General features: G+C 52.2%; 1 protein-coding gene across 4 annotated transcripts in view; it reads left to right on the plus strand.

Annotated features, from left to right (window-relative positions):
- The window catches only part of GRIK4 (glutamate ionotropic receptor kainate type subunit 4), a 421,439-nt gene that overhangs the window by 254,037 nt on the left and 150,317 nt on the right, over nucleotides 1-17,085 (plus strand). For 2 of the 4 annotated variants that reach the window (XM_025893698.2, XM_073903860.1), the window contains 3 exons: nucleotides 982-1,079; nucleotides 5,319-5,484; nucleotides 15,783-15,961. In XM_025893698.2, the coding sequence (XP_025749483.1) occupies nucleotides 982-1,079; nucleotides 5,319-5,484; nucleotides 15,783-15,961 (443 nt within the window). The remainder of the gene's footprint in view (nucleotides 1-981; nucleotides 1,080-5,318; nucleotides 5,485-15,782; nucleotides 15,962-17,085) is intronic. The other 2 variants (XM_073903861.1, XM_073903862.1) reach the window with 2 other exon arrangements.

Here is a 17,085-nt window from a genome sequence, read left to right on the forward strand (position 1 = left end):
GGGTGGCTTAGCTCCTGCCCTGATGGGGTTTGACATCTAGTGGGAGCAGAAAGACGTCTAAGCAACAAGCCGAAATAGGCACATTTACAAGTGACTTAGTACAGAGAGACAGACCAGGGGCTTCGGGAGCCCTGGGGAAGATTAATTCCACGTAAAGGAGCTGGGGAAGGTGTAAGGAGGAGACATTTGAGGTGCTCTTTGACAGGAGAGTGTCCAGAGTAGAGGAAGGAAGGGCTCCTTCTCCACAGGGAAGCCCAAGACACTCAGGGAAGCAGGGGCATTGTGCAGGGGTTGGGGTGAACGGGAGGGGCGGAGGGTGGCACTGAGACATGAGACCCCCTCCTTGCCTCTCACTCTCTTTTTTCTGCCTCTCGTTTTCTTTTTCTTCTTAGGTCTCTCCTCCTCCTTTTGGCTTTAGCTGAGTCTGATTTCTCCTCTCATCTGTATCACTCTCGCTGCGCTTCTTCCCTCTGCTTGTCTGCCTTTCTCCTTCCCCTTCCTCTTTATATTTGATAGGCTAACGGATTGCACGACGGGTGACTGTTCTGGGAGCAGGGCCTTCAGCGCCCGTGGCAGCCGTGCCTAGCCGCACCCCCCAGCACCCACACTGCAGGCCTGGCGGCATGCAGTCTGCAGGTTTCCGCCCTTAGCCTCTGTCCTTCAGTGACAGCCGAGACAATTTATACACCCTGTTGGCTGTGGCCGTATGTTGTCATAACCTGGGTCATTTCCTCATTTAATACCATCCATAAACTCCAGTAAAACTGTCCTGGAGTCCCATAGTCCAGAAAAGGAGAGGCACTGGGTTTGGAAGCATGTGCAGGGGAAGCGGGTGGGGAGGGGGGGTGGAAGGTGAGGGTCTAGCAGGTGAAGGTTGGGCTTGAGCCTGAAACCCAGGCAGGGCACCCAGCCCCCATCCCACCTGATGAGTGCCTTGTTTCCTTTCCTGCTGCCCACGCGTGGTCCCGTTGCTGGCTGCAGTGTGTCAGATCCTCCCCAAGGGGGTGGTTGCTGTCCTGGGACCCTCCTCCAGCCCGGCCTCCAGCTCCATCATCAGCAACATCTGTGGGGAGAAGGAGGTGAGTGCTCTACCAGGTTGGGGGACCATCTGCGGGCTGGCAACCCGTGCCCCGGGCCCAAAAATGTCATGGATTCTCAAGGTCTGGAAGAGCCTATTTGGGCCTGGTTGGTGTTACCAATAACAACAACATCACAACATTGAAAAGAAGTGGTCCTTTGTTGGGCATTTATTTTTCCCAGGTGGCTTGGGTGGAGGAGACACAGAGGAGAGGTTTCACAACAGGATTTTCGAACTGAGCTCCTCTGGGTCTTTGAGTCCCCAGGGGGCCCCTTGGTAGAGGTGGGTAGAGGGAGAGGCTGTGGTAGGTGGTGGTCCGGGGGGCACCAAGAGGGTGGGAGTCTGAGCTCCCCAGGAGATGCTTCATGACTATCTGTTTAGATACCGGGATTCTGGTGAAGAATGCCTTTGGGAGGAGGCACTGCTACATTTTATTGCTAAAATAAAGTTTGAAACCTCTGTCTTATAAATTCTCTAGGAAAAAAGTTCTCTTTCATTTTCTGCCCCATTCACCAATTCCAGTGTTTACTTCTTCAGTCAGTGAATTCTTCCTCAGGTGTCACCTGCACCTGGAGCCTCTCTAGTTTCAGTGTTGAGTTCATTTCCTTTGGCTCCAGCTCCATGGGGGATAAAGACAGTCAGGCATGAGTTTCTGAGTAATAGCCTGCTCCCTGTTCCATCAGCTCCCTCCTTCCTCTTTCCCTGGAGAAAACAAACGCAAAAGTTCGTTAGCTCATTGCTGGAATCCTTCCTAGCTTCTCCTAGAATCTGTCTGCCCCTTCACAAAAATCCCCAGGAAACGGTGGCGAAGTATCCCCTCAGCCTCTCTCTGGCCTCAAGGGCCTTCTAGTCAGGTCCTTGAGAACAGATGGAGCTTGGTGGTAGGGGGGTGCGAGTCAGGAGCCAGGGAAGGGGCAGGCCAGAGGGACAGAGGAAGGAAGGATCAATCTTGCACCTCCTGGGGCCTGGAGGCTCAGCCTTCCGGAAACGTTAGCTTTGGGAGGATCTGATTCTAGACATAGGAGAAAACCCACTGTAGGACAGACACCTCCTCAGCAAGCTGTCTCTTCCCCACACCTTCTGGAACCTATCCCCTTGATACCACCACTTCCTTTTATGATCAGTAGGCTTGGTGAGTCCCTGACGCTTCGGGCAAAATAGTCATCTTCCCGATTTCATGAACCCACTCAGCATCATGACCTGCACTTTAAAATGTTGGGCAGCCCTACCCCAGTCCTGCGGTTGGTTTTGCTGCCCCAGGGCTGGGCCGCTGCCCTGTAGGCTAAGCCCCCTGAGCCTTTTTGCCCCGGGCCAGGTCTCTGTTGAGAGCTCCCCATCCCTACCCCCTCGGATGTCCTGAAAGATGACTCTTGACCCATCCCAGGCCAAAAAAGGAGCTTCTGCCCCTACTGTATCCCCTCCATCCACCCATATCTCAGAGGCCCTGGCCCCCCAAAGTTAGAGCTGATGTTTAATTTAAATCTTTCTTGTCATGCTCCAAGTAGCAGCTCAGATCTGCGGCAGGCTGTTATTCCAGCACCAGTCACTGGGATCTTCACCAAGTGAGGTTGCCAAGACTTCAGCTCCCCATTTCCTCTTTTCTCCTCCTTCCCTCCCATCACGCTGCCTCACTGTTCCTTATGGTCACCCTCCCAACCCCCACTCCAGAATGGCCTCCTTGTGGGCTTCGGGGACACGTTTCCCTTAACCCTGTTTGGCATTTCAGGCCAGAGGCAGAGACCCTGATTTACAACCATCTCCCCCACCCTGCCACTTCGGCCCCTGTGCCAGTGACCAGCCAGGCAGGTCGTGCTGCTCCGGGAATGGCCAGCCGGTGACCCCTCCTTTGTCTGGTCGTGTCCCTTCCAGAGCAACCTCTCCTCTCCGTTCAGATTATACATTTCTTTTCATATTTTATGAGGCTGAACTGGCTCACACTGATTCCCCTCCACTCCAGGGAAAAGCAATGGAGTTCTCACCAAGGAGTTCATTCCTTTAAATACCGCTAACAGCTCTTTGGCCTGTGGCTGGCTGCGTTCTGCCTCACCTCTCCTTCCCCACACACCTTCACAGTGACTTGCTGGGATGCATTTGCAATTGCAAATCAATTACTGATTGATCTTTGTCCTAGAGAGAATCAGCAGGATCCTCCTGGGCCATCCCTGCCTGGGCCCATCAGAACAGCTTGCTGATTCTCCAGCAGCCTTCAAGATGGCAGGCTGTGCAGGAAACTTCCCACCAACTCTGCTTCCTGGAGGGGTCCCTCATCCCTCGCCCCCCTGCAAGGACAGCCTCAAGAGGTTTCTCAGGAGCCCCTAGATTTGGGGAGAAAGGGGGAAGGAAAAGTGAGAAGACATTGCTGGAACACTTGTAACATGTTAGGTCCTGAGCTATAATGTCCTTCGTATGCACACTCTCATTTTATCCTCCCAAAGATCCGCAAAGCACCCGTTAGCATATCCGTCCTAAGGAAGCATAGACAGGTTCAGCAGTTGGCCCCAAATCATACAGCAGAACCTGGATGCAAACCCGAGTCTATGACCCATAAAACCTGTTTGTCCTTCATTTTCCTGAGTATCTTTCCTGATCCATCTCTAGGGTCTGTGGCTTGAAGGGTATTTCTACGGGTACATTCTGTTGGGGTAAGTTAGCTGGAACCCTGTAGGCCGGATGGCCACACACGGAGGGCCTGGGTCAGAGATGCTCAAATGTATAAGCCAGCCAGCCTGGCCACCCTGCCCCCCTGCCCCTGCCTGGCCTAGGCCTCCATCTTACCCCTTTGTGACCTGTTTTTCCTTTCAAGATGTACGTACATTTGTTATTCTTTGTAGGCAGATTGTATGGAGTGCAAAATACAAGCTGGGAAGAAAGACCCTTTATGACACTCCTTAGATCAACCTCACTCTTCTGAGTCTTCTCTCATAACTCACTAGGCTCTCTCCAGGTCTGCATTTTTCAGTCTCTCTGTGGTTCAAGGGCTAATCCTAGATGGATTCAGGAATTCTCTCCCTAGTTTCTGCTAAATCTTTCCCTTCCCTTCCCTCAGTCTCAAAGTAGCTCCTGTCTCTGGCTGACCTCTCCCGGAATCTTAACAGGACAAGGTAGCAGAATCCTACAGACACCATCTCAACATCCTCCCAGGCTCTGGGCCAGCCCCAGCCGAGACAATTTCTGCAGTCATTTCTAAATAACCCACTCTAGGAGCCAGTGAACTCACCACCAGGAAGTTCTTCCTGCTCTCTACCCCCAGTCTTACTTGCTTTAACATCATTCAAAACCCACGCTCGTTGTAACTTGGCCTTCCCGTAGCACGCTGGTTCTAAGGGAGGACATGAGTTGAGGTTTCCTGATCCATCTCCAGTAGAAACACCAAGTAGCTCTCCCGGCTCTGGGTACCAGGGATGAGGGTGACAAAATGAAATCAAGGTGGATGGCAGCTTATTACGCTTTAACTTTCCTGTTACCTACCCAGGAGCTTAAGCCACCAATACAGCAGCATCTGGGCCTGTTAACATCTCTTCCCGGGAGAAGAAAGGCAGGAGGCAGGGACATTGCCTCCTGGAAATGTCAGTAATAGATACAGAGGGAAGCTGACACTGTCCTAACGAAGCCAGATCACGTTTTTATTTACCTAGCTCCACTTGGAGGCTCTCTGGACGGCTTCTCAGCCTGCGGCGCTCCCCTCTCCGTGTGCATGTCTGCGGAGGAACCCATCCCAGGCTGTCACATAGGAAGTTTGCTGGGAGCTGGTTTGTACACACTTGTTGACCAGGCTGGGCTAATGGGGCTCCTTTCTTAGTCCCCAGGGCAGTGTTTTCCTCTTTTTGCTGCCTCTGCTCTGATTTATTAACTACCAATAAAATACCATAAGGATTATGGCTTCGAGAGCCTTTTGTCTGGCTGCCTAGCAGTGGGCAGTCGCTCTGAGAATAAAGACCTATGATTTTGCCCCCTTGGGGCCACAGACCGCAGCACCAAGGTCCACAGCACATTTATCCAGGTCTTCGGCCAGAGGGGTTCTCATCCTGGGTGCTCCTATTTTAAGCATCGTGCAGGACGTCATCTTGCCTTCCTCCTGGGGCGTGGGTGTCCTAAGCCCCGCAAGCTCCATCTCCACGGGAGTGTGGCAAAGGTCTTACCTAGAAGAACCCGCCATCCACAGCCTCGCCTCCCTCGTGCCTGCTCTCCTTTGCTTTCATTCTGGATCCTCCCCGCTGCCTGTTTTTGCTCCTCCTCCCAGGTCCCTCATTTCAAGGTGGCCCCCGAGGAGTTTATCAAGTTCCAGTTCCAGCGATTCACAACCCTGAACCTCCACCCCAGCAACACGGACATCAGCGTGGCTGTCGCTGGGATCCTGAACTTCTTCAACTGTACCACCGCCTGCCTCATCTGTGCCAAAGCAGAATGTAAGCTCTCCCCCGCCACTCCCCCGCACGTGTCCCCACGTGTTTGTGGATCTCACCCTGTCGGCTTTGGCCTTGGTCGTGGATCCGCCAGGAAGGGGAGGGCTCCCTCAGATGGCAGGGGTGATGATCAGCCACTTTGGGCATTCCCATGCGTCCTTGGCTGTTTGCCTGTGTGTGTGTGTGTGTGTGTGTGTGCTTGCGTGTGCGCGTGCGCGTGCGCGTGTATGTGTGAGAGAGAGAGAGAGAGAGCGCGCATGCGCAAGCAGTCCAGAAACACCCTTTGCCAGGCATGGGTGGAACAGAGAGATCTGGGTTACAGGGAGACTGGCCAACCTCCCAGCCTTTTTGCATCTGCAAACTCAATTCCCACATTTTCAGCCTCATTGTGAAGGAGCTACAAAAAGAGAGAGAGAGAGAGGGAAAATATAAAATTGGATGCATTTTGTACTTGATGGGCTGAAGAGCTTCTTCCCCTGGAGAGCGGGTTTTGCTGATGGAACAAGGTCCAAGGGCAATGCCTGATAAAGCATTTTTTTTTTCTTGCAAATGCAGGTTTTAGAAATACAGCTTCTCTGACTCTCAGACAATTTGTAATGTAAATTTAGTGTTTATGAGATTTAGCTAATTTGAGCCAGCACTTTCTAGCAAATCTGTGCATCTGTGTGCTCCCAGTGACAGCTGTGTACCCACATGTGGTCAGGCAGGTGCTGGGCACTGCCTGCCTCTGGGACCCTGTGCCCGAGCCCCAGAGATCTGTATCCTGTGCAGCTTGCCTGCAGGTCCGGGTGGGCTGGCCGACGAACGTTCTCTCCGTCAGGGCTCCTGTTTATATGGGTTCTCAGAACTGCTCTCCCCGCTTAAGTCCTTTCTCTGCCCTGGAATTGCTCCAGCATCTGTAAACAACAGCCCCCTCCCCGTCAAGGGTCAAAACCACCTTCTTTACGAGGCATTTGCACCCAACTGCCTCCCTGTGATGTGCAATTCAATTCCCTTATTTGCATAAACACGGATTTAAGATTTACTCGGTGCTACCCAAGAAAAAGAGTAACTGAGCGCCAACTATGTATACTTTTTATATAGCTTATTTAATTATCACAATGACCCAGTGGGTTCGGAGGTGTTGGAGTTCCCCACGTCAAAGTAGAATCAAACTCAAAATCAGTGCGGACACGGAACATTTCCATCATTAGAGAGAGTTCTACTGGACAGCACTGCTTTCGATGTTAAGTGTTTTGTGGCTGAAGTAAAAAATAGAAGGAGAAATGTTTGGATAAACACTTCACTCTGTTTCGCCCTCATGGAGATCCACCGCACACATTAGCATGGATACGCTGAGTTGTTGTCCTCTGGCCAAAACAACTGTTTACCTCCTCTCTTCCAAATAGGATGGACCATAAGTCCCAAAAGGTTGCTGATCGGAAAGGCCACAGGATGCTAGTATTTGATAGAATGTTGTTGGGGAACATGGCATTCTACCAGGTGGCCCTCCTCCCGTGGCACCCTCCAACCACGGTATGGTGGAACCAGACCAAGGATTCTCTCCCTGGAAATGTCGGCCACCTGCGCATTCAGGCAGGACTCAACTGGTGGGCCCCATGTGTACAGCGGGAATGTTAAGAGACAGAGGGCAGGCCGTAACTCTCTCCTGGCAAAGATTCTCCTGCTGCCTTCCTCCTGCGGGGTCCAGTGTCTCACCAACCTGTTGGGAAGCTCCTTCTTGTGTCAAGCCACAGTCCCTCTTGCTCGCAGGGTGAGCCCTGCGCTCTCCACTTCGGCTCTTCCTGTTTGCTGAGCATCTACTGCGCACTAAGCTCTCTGCCTCCTAGGCCAGGGCTCTTTCCCTTAGAATCATGACCTTCCTTGACATTCATATAATTCCTCGCAGATGGCAAAGCACTTTCGCATACGTTTTCCCATTTTATCTCCCTTCTCCCTAGTCATTCTAGAGCCAAGAAAACAGAGTCTTGGAGCTGTTAAGGGACTTGCTTGAGGTCACACAGCTGGTACATGGCAAACCAAGACTCTAATTCAGGTCCTTTGACTTGGGATTTCTTCCTCCACGGCCCCTCCTACCCTCTGGTCCGCACAGACAACCCCAGAACAGCGGCTCAGGACAGGGTGCAGGATGGCTGAGCACAGACATGGTCCTGAAGAGGATGAGCCTGCCTGAGAAGCCGGAGGGGCCAGGCCACAGCCCAGGTGGGACTCATCAACCACACAGTTCTGCCTCTTCTTGAAGAACTCATCCACTGAGGCTGCCGAGTGACTCCGGCCCCAACTACCGGGGCCAGGGAAGGAAGGTAGGGCAGAGCAGGAGAAGTTCAAGGGCAAGGAGGATTAAAATCTAATCAAAGGATGAAATCAGGGGCTGAAGGGAAATGCAGTTCAGAGGTGGGGAGGAGACACTCTTCCATCTTCCTTATTAATACAGGGCCAAGAGACGCTGCATGTTGAATTAGAAACAAGCGTCTAATTCTCTTTTCCAGCCATCAAAATTAGGCATAATGGAGACCGTTCCACAGGGAATCACACCACTTTTTTTCTTTCTTTCCCAAAAGTAGAGTTTTCATAAGCAGGTTTTGGACCAAGTAGAGTTGTATTGTGTTTTATGTTATTTTTCTTTAATGGGGAAAAAATCAGGACATCTGCAAGTGCCTCATTCTAATGAGGCTGGGGCACGGAGGGAGATGTGGTGTGGGGTCCAGGCATGCTGTACTGGTCGTCACCATCAAGCGTCGGGGACTCGGCCATTTGGGGGCTTTCCAAGGAGAGTTGGGGTTCCCCACCGTGGCCCTTGAGGGCTCTTTGGTGAGATCACCCAGCCTTGCCACAAGGTTACCTTTGGAGACTCTCCCTTCGATTCCCTGTTGTCACAAGTACAACATGCTGGATATTTTCCTGGTATCTTTGTGCAGACTCAAATCCTACTTTTTTTAATGTTTGCCTTGGTGTTTCTTTCTAAGTATTTTGATGTCCTTTTTGTGGCTACGTCTCCTTCTGCTTTCTGTTTTTACCACCTCTGTGACCTTGGGAAAGTGACTTAGGTACTCTTCAGCTTCTTGTTTTCTTGTCTATAAAGTGGGAACGATAATGCCTCCCTTGCAGGATGGCCGAGGCGATTAAATAGGATGAGATACACAGAGAGTATGACAGTGTCCACACCTGGGCAACAAGAGGCACACGTGAGTTTTTCTTTCCTTGCTTCCTTGGGTCCCTTTCGAACAAAGGCCGGGTCAGGACCTGGAGCAGAGTGACCAGAGTTCAGCTCTGTCCTTATACCATCCCTGTGTTTGCTAAACTCTGTCCAGGTTGTTGGAGAGGAACAGACTCTGATCCTGGGGAGGAAGAATAGCCGGAGGGTAGTGCAGAATGGTGCAGTAAAAACAGAACCGTCTTTGGAGTCGAACCAAGCTGCTCCACCGCTCATGAGCTGTGTGATGTCAAGCAGATCACTGTACCTCCCTGAGTCTTAGTCCCCTCCTGCATAAAGTGGGAATAATACTGCTTTTCAGGGCATTTGGGTTGAAGGAATCTGGGCCCAGAACATAATAAACATTTATTTACTTTATCCTGTGATCCTGGTTGTGGCAGCAGGGGGTGGAGGATGGGAGAGTAGGGGTGATACTCAGAGTCCTTTGTGAAAATAGTGGGACACTAGCAGACCTTTCCCATACCGGCCCCAGGAGGCACACGTTGTGGGAGGCCTTATGCTTCCAGTGTTACAAAATTAACCGTTTATTGAACACTTACTATGTACCTGGCACACTGCTCAGGCTTTTGAAATTATCCCATTTGAACCTCAAGATAACCATCTAAGATAGACTCTATAAACATTCCTATTATCTGCATGAGGAAAGGAGAGATTAGGTCTCTTTTCAACACTCATGGTTCTTGTTACCTCCTCTCCCTGCTTCTCCGAACGCTATGGAAAAGACAAAAGGGAGGGACCATTTTTTCCTATTTTAGGGCTGGTTTGAGGCCTTGCCATGCCAACTCAAGTGAGGAATCAGAGGCCGGAAGTCAGAATCAGGAGATCTGGTTTGGGTCTTGGCCTGTCACGGGTTTCCTAGCTCTGTGATCTGTCACTACACCTCCCCAACCAGGAGCACCTGCCCTCCCAGAGCCCTGGGGGTGTTAAATCAATTGTATGTAAAGGAACTGAGGAAACACGGAAGACTGCTCAGGGCAGGGACATCTGCTGAGCCCCCACGAGCTGAGGCCCAAGCTGGAGACATGCCCCGAAGTTAGGAGGTAGTGGGAGCGCAGAAGCCAGCCTCTTCCCACGTCCACCCTGTCCATCAGAGAAGAGGACAGTCTGCAGGGCCAAGCAAGGCAGAGCACAGTCTCCTGCGAGCGGGAAGCCTCCCCTTCTCCCCCATCCCCTCTTTGTCTCCTCCTCTGGCTCCTGTGGTCTGGCCTCCCCAGCCTGTTCCCAGGGCCAAGCCCAGCTGTGGGATGAGACAGAACCAAGAAGCCGGTGCAGTGCATCATTCAAGCCCTTGAACTTCCCCACTGGCCACTCCTTGGACCCTCATTCCCATCTCCCCATCAGAATCTGCTCATGGAAAAGGTCTCAAAACCACACACCCTGAGGCATGTGGCCTGGCAGGGGGAAGGGAAATGAAGCCTTACCGGGTGTAGGGCAGTGTGGGCACCATGGTGAACCATGTCATCTCCCTAAATCCTGGCAATTGTCCCCCGAGGTCAGTATTACATCCCTGCCTCCCGCAAGATTTGAAAGTGCCATCCCTCTGACCGTCAGCAAGAGGGACTTCAGTCTTTCCTTAACTACCTCCAGTGACAGGGAGCTCTCTGCCACTGCATCTGTAGGCCGCTTGAACAGAACTAAGTCCGTCTCCCCATGGCCTCCATCCACCCTCTGTTCTGGGGTGTGTCCTTGAGGCTGCCACGAGCAGGTCTGTCTCATGATGGTCCTTCCCACTCTTCCTCAAGCCAGGCACCCCCTTCCTTCAGCTGCTCCTCAAGTGACATGGTGTCCATTCCCCACCTGGTACTGCTGACCCCCTCCTCTGTTGGGATGGGTCTTGCTCTTACCCCACAGCCTCAGTGTCTAGTTCAGCTCCCCAGCAAGCGCCGTGCGCCCTGCCTCACACTGGACATGTGCAGGAGAGTTTGAAATGGGAATTCCTACCCAACACCGTGCAATACTTCATGTTTATGTATTTCCTATAATATATATACGCATGCATATATGCTACGAAGTATTTTGCATGGTTTATAACCAAGGACTATATTTTGTGGATTGGATAATAAGCCCGGTAAGAGAAGGAGACGGGTGAAGGACAGTTAGGATCTGAGTGGGGAGGGGAGGGGGTGAACAGAAAGCAGATTTGCGAAGCATCTTCTAGGAGACAGACGTTGTCCTGCTTCCTTGATCTCTTTGTACTAACCCTGTGCAGTAGTAGTTGTCCTTTCTTCACAGATAAGGTCACCGCGGGGCAGAGGGGTGGAGGGAGTCGCCCCCACCAGCCAATCCCGGCAGCGCTAGAGCTGGGACTCACCTGGGGCTCACCTTATACACTGTGCTGTTCGCTGCTCCAGGTGCGGTCCAGGCTGGGAAAGGAGTGACTGATAGGAGATCCTGGGTGGCATGCAGACTCCCCCCCTCCACCCTGCCCCGACGACTTGTGCCCTTCTTCCCTCCCCAACCACACCCTGCCTTTCAGCACACGCAAGAGTGTATGCTGGATACGATGGGGATGCTGTTTCCTTGTTTAAAGGGCAGCAGAGCACCCCACAGGTCAGTCAAATGGGGTACACCAGGCATTGATCGGAGCAGGGGCCCCAATTTATCTGACATCTGGGAGGTTCTTCCCTGAGAGTGCAGGGCACCTGCCAATTTTAAAGGGATGAACAGTCCCTGGGCCCAGGCATCTCCATGCTGTGCCTAATCCTGCCATCCTCCAAGCTTCCCTGTCTCGTCCCGCTGAACTTCACTGCCCCTCTGAAGGATCCCAGAGGATTTGGCCTCTTTCCCAGCCAGGCTCTAGTGACTCTCCCTGCTACGTTCCAGGACCTGTGGCATTGTCTTCGGCCACCCCTCCCTCACCCCTCCAGCTGCAGTGCTCCTTCCCCCATAGCACGCCTTGGCAGATCTTTTCTTGAGCCGAAGAGATGGCCAGCACTCCAGGAACACCAGCTCCTGTGGCCTCCCCTGACCTTCTCACAGTGTTTTGGGGTCAGGTGCTCCGACCTTTATGCAAGTCGGACTTTGCTTTTCATGTCATCTCTGAGGAAGATGCTGTGAATATTCTCTCCATTTTACGTATAGACCTAAATGAGGCTGCCCCCATGGAAACCCAGATGATTTAGGCCCTTAAACAAAATATGGGTTTGATTTGAACTTTGTCGTAGACTTAGTTGCAAGTCCCCACACTCTTAAGCTCCCAGAGGGCAGGGTCTGTATCTGATCTACCTTCTCTGCCGATGTCTTGGCAGCCCAGCACCTGGCACTTAGGGCGCACACAGTGTCGGTTGAACAGACTTGTACTTTGGTCCCTTTTTGTTCTGCCTCGGCGAGCCACACCTGCCCTTTGAGCTGTTGTGGGGATGAGTAAATGCAGAAGGAGGAAGGCTGAAACCATACGTCCCAGTTCCTAGCATGTTTCCACATAACAGCTCTGTGAGTTATACCCATTTTACAGATGAAGAATGGAGCCTCTGAGAGGTTAGGTGACTTCTCAAGGTCACACAGCTGGGGAGGGCTGACCCTGAGCTTGAATCCAGATCTTCTGCAAATCAGGGTTGGCAGGAAGTGCCTGAGCAGCATCATTGCCCCTCCTGATGGGGGCGGTGGAGAGGAGCTGCAGGGGGCACAGATAGAGGGGTGAGATTTACAAGTCTCCTTTGAGGTCCTGTGGGTGAAGGAAGGAGAGACCAGTGGGCTCTGAAGGCTCTTGAATGACAGCCCCTCCCAGGGTTATCCCCTCCCGGCTGCGGCCGCCAGCTTCCCGGACCACCTTGTTGGGACCCATGACCGGAGGATGGGGGTTGGCAGGACCCTCCCAGAGCTCCTGTCTTTATCGTGCCGGGCCCCTGGGCTCCACCCTGTTACCTTTTCCTTGTTAGAAAACACACCCGGTGTGGGTTTTTCTCCCCAAGTCCAGAGATGCACGCCGCCCCCCCCCCCGGCCCCTCCTAGGCTCTGTGCCCGCGGCCCTTGCTGCTTGTGGCCTGAGAGGCATCTGGTCTCACGGGAGGACGGCTGGCTGGAGATGAGAAGGTAGAACCCTGGTCCCAGCAGTGTCCTTGTGTGACAAGGCAAGTCTTAGCATCTCTACAAATCAAGGGAGGTGGCTGCGATGCCCTTCAGAGCCCTCTCTCTCACCTTTTCATCTTCAATGATGTAGGAAAGATGTTAGAGTTCAAAGCCGACAGCAAGAATGAATTCTTGAGAGTCTTTGGTGCAAAAAGGTGGGTTTTATTAAAGCACGGGAACAGGACCCGTGGGCAGGAAGAGCTGCAGGGGGTCATGAGGAGGGGCCCGTTGTATACTTTCAAGTTGGGAGGCAGTTAGGGATAGCGTAAGTCTCTAAGGAATTTGGGAGCAAGGTTTCCAGGACCTTGAAGGGGCTAGCTGTTGTCAGGAAATGTCATTTATTACCATCTAATAAAACCTTAGTCATGAGACCCTTCAGATGTAGATGGATGGGCCATATGCTTGGAGGGGGGTGATTGCTAACATGTTTCTTGGGGGTTTAGAGATAAAGGAAATTTCTAAAGAAATTTTTATGTTAAAGTAGACTCACAGGCTCTTGGGGGTTGGCGGGGAAGGGGAGTGGGTCAGACTAGGATTGCCTTTTGCCCTTAGCAAAGTGTCAACATCGAGGTAGTTGGGTCCCTAGAGGAAGGTCACTCTGCCTGTTGCAAGGACTTGTCAGTGGGCTCTAGGTAGTAAGTAAATTTAATAATTTCTCTTCTGCCTTTGTTTCCCACATCACTCAAAGGTCAGGAGGGTGAGGAACCTGTGCAGGGAGGAGTCTGGGGTCACTTTGAAGACATCCCTGCAGTGACTATCCTATAGCTGGGGCAGGAACCGGAGCACGGGGGTCTTGGATTAGAAAGCCAACTGTTCCCTTGCCTTCTATGTGCAGAGCCATGTCAGGGAGCTACTCATCTCCCTGTCACATGTTCCCCTCCGTGTGTGAGATTAAAATGTGTTGTAGGATTGTTGTGAGGACTTAGACAAGCCATGTGGAATATTTAGCTCATTATCTGGAACACAATAAGGAATCAATAAACGTAACTCTTGTCGTTGCTTCTGGGAACAAATGCCTGTACTTTTCTTTCCACTGGAGTTGAGACCGCCTCTTCCCAGGAGACCCCACCCCTCCCCCACCAGCCCCACCCTCTTCCTCAGCTGCCTTGTCGGAGGCAAAGCTGGATTAAGACCCCTGTGTCTCAGTGGCATCATTCTGGAAACCCTCCTCCCACCCTGCTCCTAGACAGCAGCTAGCTGGGGGGAGGAGGGGAGAGGCCTTCGCTCGCACTCCCATGTTTTCGTTTTGTTCCAGGCCTGCATTGTTGCCTGTTGGAGTGCCGTTCAAAGCCTGTCCTCTTATAATCCTAATAATACCTTGTCTTAATGCAGCCACTATGCTCTGAGGAGTTCAAAGGGTTTTGTGAGAACTGTTTCCTGGGTCTTGGGATCTTGAGGGAACTGCTCTCCACCATCCTCTAGGAATACAAAGGCCCGGCTCTCGTAGAGCTAGAGGTAACATTTGTGGGCACTTGCGATGGGCGAGGCACCAGCCTAAGTACTTCATTTAATCGTCAACATGGTCCTGGGAGCTGGCTGCTCTTATTCTTGGTTCTCAGATTAGGGAACTGAGGCCAAGAGCCCCAGCCACATGAAAAGGTCACTTGGTGCGTAAGTGGCCAAGTTAGGCGGGGAAAGAACGGGCCTGCTCGCCTCCGAACCCAGGTCTTGGCCACGGGGCAGTGCTGTGGGGAGGAGTAGGGATCCTCTCATCCCACTCAAGGGACTGCAATCTCTCTTTAAAAGAGCATTCCTGAGGAAGTTGGGGGAGACTGCGGGGGCTTAGGAACATTCTTTTTTTTTTTTTTTTTAATGTTATGTTAGGCACCATACGGTACATCATTAGTTTTGGATGTAGTGTTCCATGATTGATTGTTTGTGCAGAACACCCAGTACTCCACGCAGAACGTGCCGTCTTTAATACCCATCACCGGGCTCACCCATCCCCCGGCCCCCCTCCCCTCTAGAACCCCCAGTTTGTTTCTCAGAGTCCATCGTCTCTCATGGTTCGTCTCCCCCTCCGATTTCCCCCCCTTCGTTTTTTCCCTCCCTTCCCCTATGATCCTCTGTGCTGTTTCTTACATTCCACATATGAGTGAAACCATATGATAATTGACTTTCTCTGCTTGACTTATTTCACTTAGCATAAACCCTCCAGTTCCATCCATGTCGATGCAAATGGTAGGTATTCATCCTTTCTGATGGCTGGGTAATATTCCATTGTGTATGTGTACCTCATCTGCTTTATCCATTCATCTGTTGAAGGGCATCTCGGCTCCTTCCACAGTTTGGCTATTATGGACATTGCTGCTATGAACATTGGGGTTCATGTGGCCCTTCTTTTCACTACCTCTGTATCTTTGGGGTCAATACCCAGTAGTGCAATTGCTGGGTCATAGGGTAGCTCTATTTTTAACCCGCATTGAGATACCACCTCACACCAGTTAGAATGGCTAAAATTGACGAGACAGGAAACAACAAATGTTGGCGAGGATGTGGAGAAAGGGGAACCCTCTTACACTGTTGGTGGGAATGCAAGCTGATGCAGCCACTTTGGAAAACAATGTGGAGGTTCCTCAAAAAGTTAAAAATAGAGGAACGTTCTTTTTACTGAAGATGGGAATACAGGGCACTGGGTGGCTCAGTTGGTTAGGCGACTGCCTTCGGCTCAGGTCATGATCCTGGAGTCCCGGGAACGAGTCCCGCATCGGGCTCCCCGCTCAGCAAGGAGTCTGCTTCTCCCTCTGACCCTCCCCCCTCTCATGCTCTCTCATTCTCTCTCAAATAAATAAATAAATAAAATCTTTTTTTTTTTAAAAAAAGATTGAAGATGGGAATACAGAAGCCCATAGAGGTTGAGAAACTTGCTTGGGTCAAGGTGCTGTTGCCTAGCACCAGCAGTGGGGTCAGACCCATGGCCCTGCCTCTGGCCTAGGGCAGCGCTCATCCGGCCTTTGCGCCCATGTCTCCCAAGGAAGCACTGTGGACCCTCAGGGGCTTCATCCTCTCTCTCCTCCAGGCCTTTTAAACCTGGAGAAGCTGCTCCGGCAATTCCTTATCTCCAAGGACACGCTCTCGGTCCGGATGCTGGATGACACCCGGGACCCCACCCCACTCCTCAAGGAGATCCGGGACGACAAGACCGCCACCATCATCATCCATGCCAACGCCTCCATGTCCCACACCATCCTCCTGAAGGTGGGACCCGGGGGTGGGTGCGCGGTGGGCCCAGAGCATCCTTCTCCCTCCTCCCTCCCCCTGAGCTGGTCTGCCGCTCCCTCCTTGCCTTGGGTGTCGCCGGAAAGGAAAGGCAAGATGAGGGTGATGTGGTTAGAAGTATTAACTCTGGGTGCAGCCGGACAGCCCCAAGCCAAAACCCTCCCCACCAGGGTCTGTGGGTTCCCACAGGGCACTTGGTGGGCTTGAGGCTGAGGCTCTGTGCTGAGGGGTATAGAAGCATTTCCATGTTTGGACAACCAGGGCAGTCCCGTCAGCATATACAGCTGAGCATCAGCCCTCTGTGTCATCCCCGTACGGTGTACTAGTTTACAAAGCTCTAAAGCTCTGCCACGTGACTCCCCAGCCTGATCCTCTCAATGACGAAATGGGGCAGGTACCCCATCTTCCCTGGCCAGGTGAAGAAACTGAGACTCGGGGAGATGAATGGCTTTGTCCGAGGCCCCGCTAGTGAGCAGAGCTGAACGGGTACCTATTGTCTCTGATAGCCAATCAGCAGCTCCTTCTACCCCCAGAATACAGGGATCAGAAAGTCAGGTGTGGCTGAGCAGGGCGTAGGAGGGGTCCACGCTGGAGAAACAGTAGGAGACAGCTGGGCAGGCTTGGAGTCTCCTGGCACCAGCTCCTGGCCTGGTGGCTGAGCTAGGCTTGCAATTCCAGATAGATGGACCCCGCTTGCAGGCTCCTCTGTGGCTCCCCTCAGTACCCCCAGCCCCTCCAGGCACATGGGCCTCTTGTAATGCCATTCTAGTTGCACATTTAAATGCAACCCGCCATCTTCCAGGTTGCCTTTAAATGTGGGACGAGGCTCCTTGTTAACCTCTGCCAAGCTGTGAGGAGCGAAGCAGACACTCGGATGATTGTCTCTCCCTCCTCCTCCCCACAGCACCCCTCCCCAGCTAGTTTTTGTCTGGGAGTTAAGAAGAGATTTGAATGAGTTCTCTGAGTACCGAGGGCTGTCCCTCCAGCCCGTTGCCATGGTAATTCTCCACAGCTCCAAACCCACGTCTGACTGGGTGCATATACTCCACTCACACACACACTCAAATGGAAATTTTCTTTTTCGCTTGTCTTGTGTCTGGGCC

Source organism: Callorhinus ursinus, unplaced genomic scaffold, assembly GCF_003265705.2.
Source record: "Callorhinus ursinus isolate GAN/ISIS: 27379988/994484 unplaced genomic scaffold, GSC_fseal_2.0 scaffold19, whole genome shotgun sequence".
Classification (NCBI taxonomy): domain Eukaryota; kingdom Metazoa; phylum Chordata; class Mammalia; order Carnivora; family Otariidae; genus Callorhinus; species Callorhinus ursinus.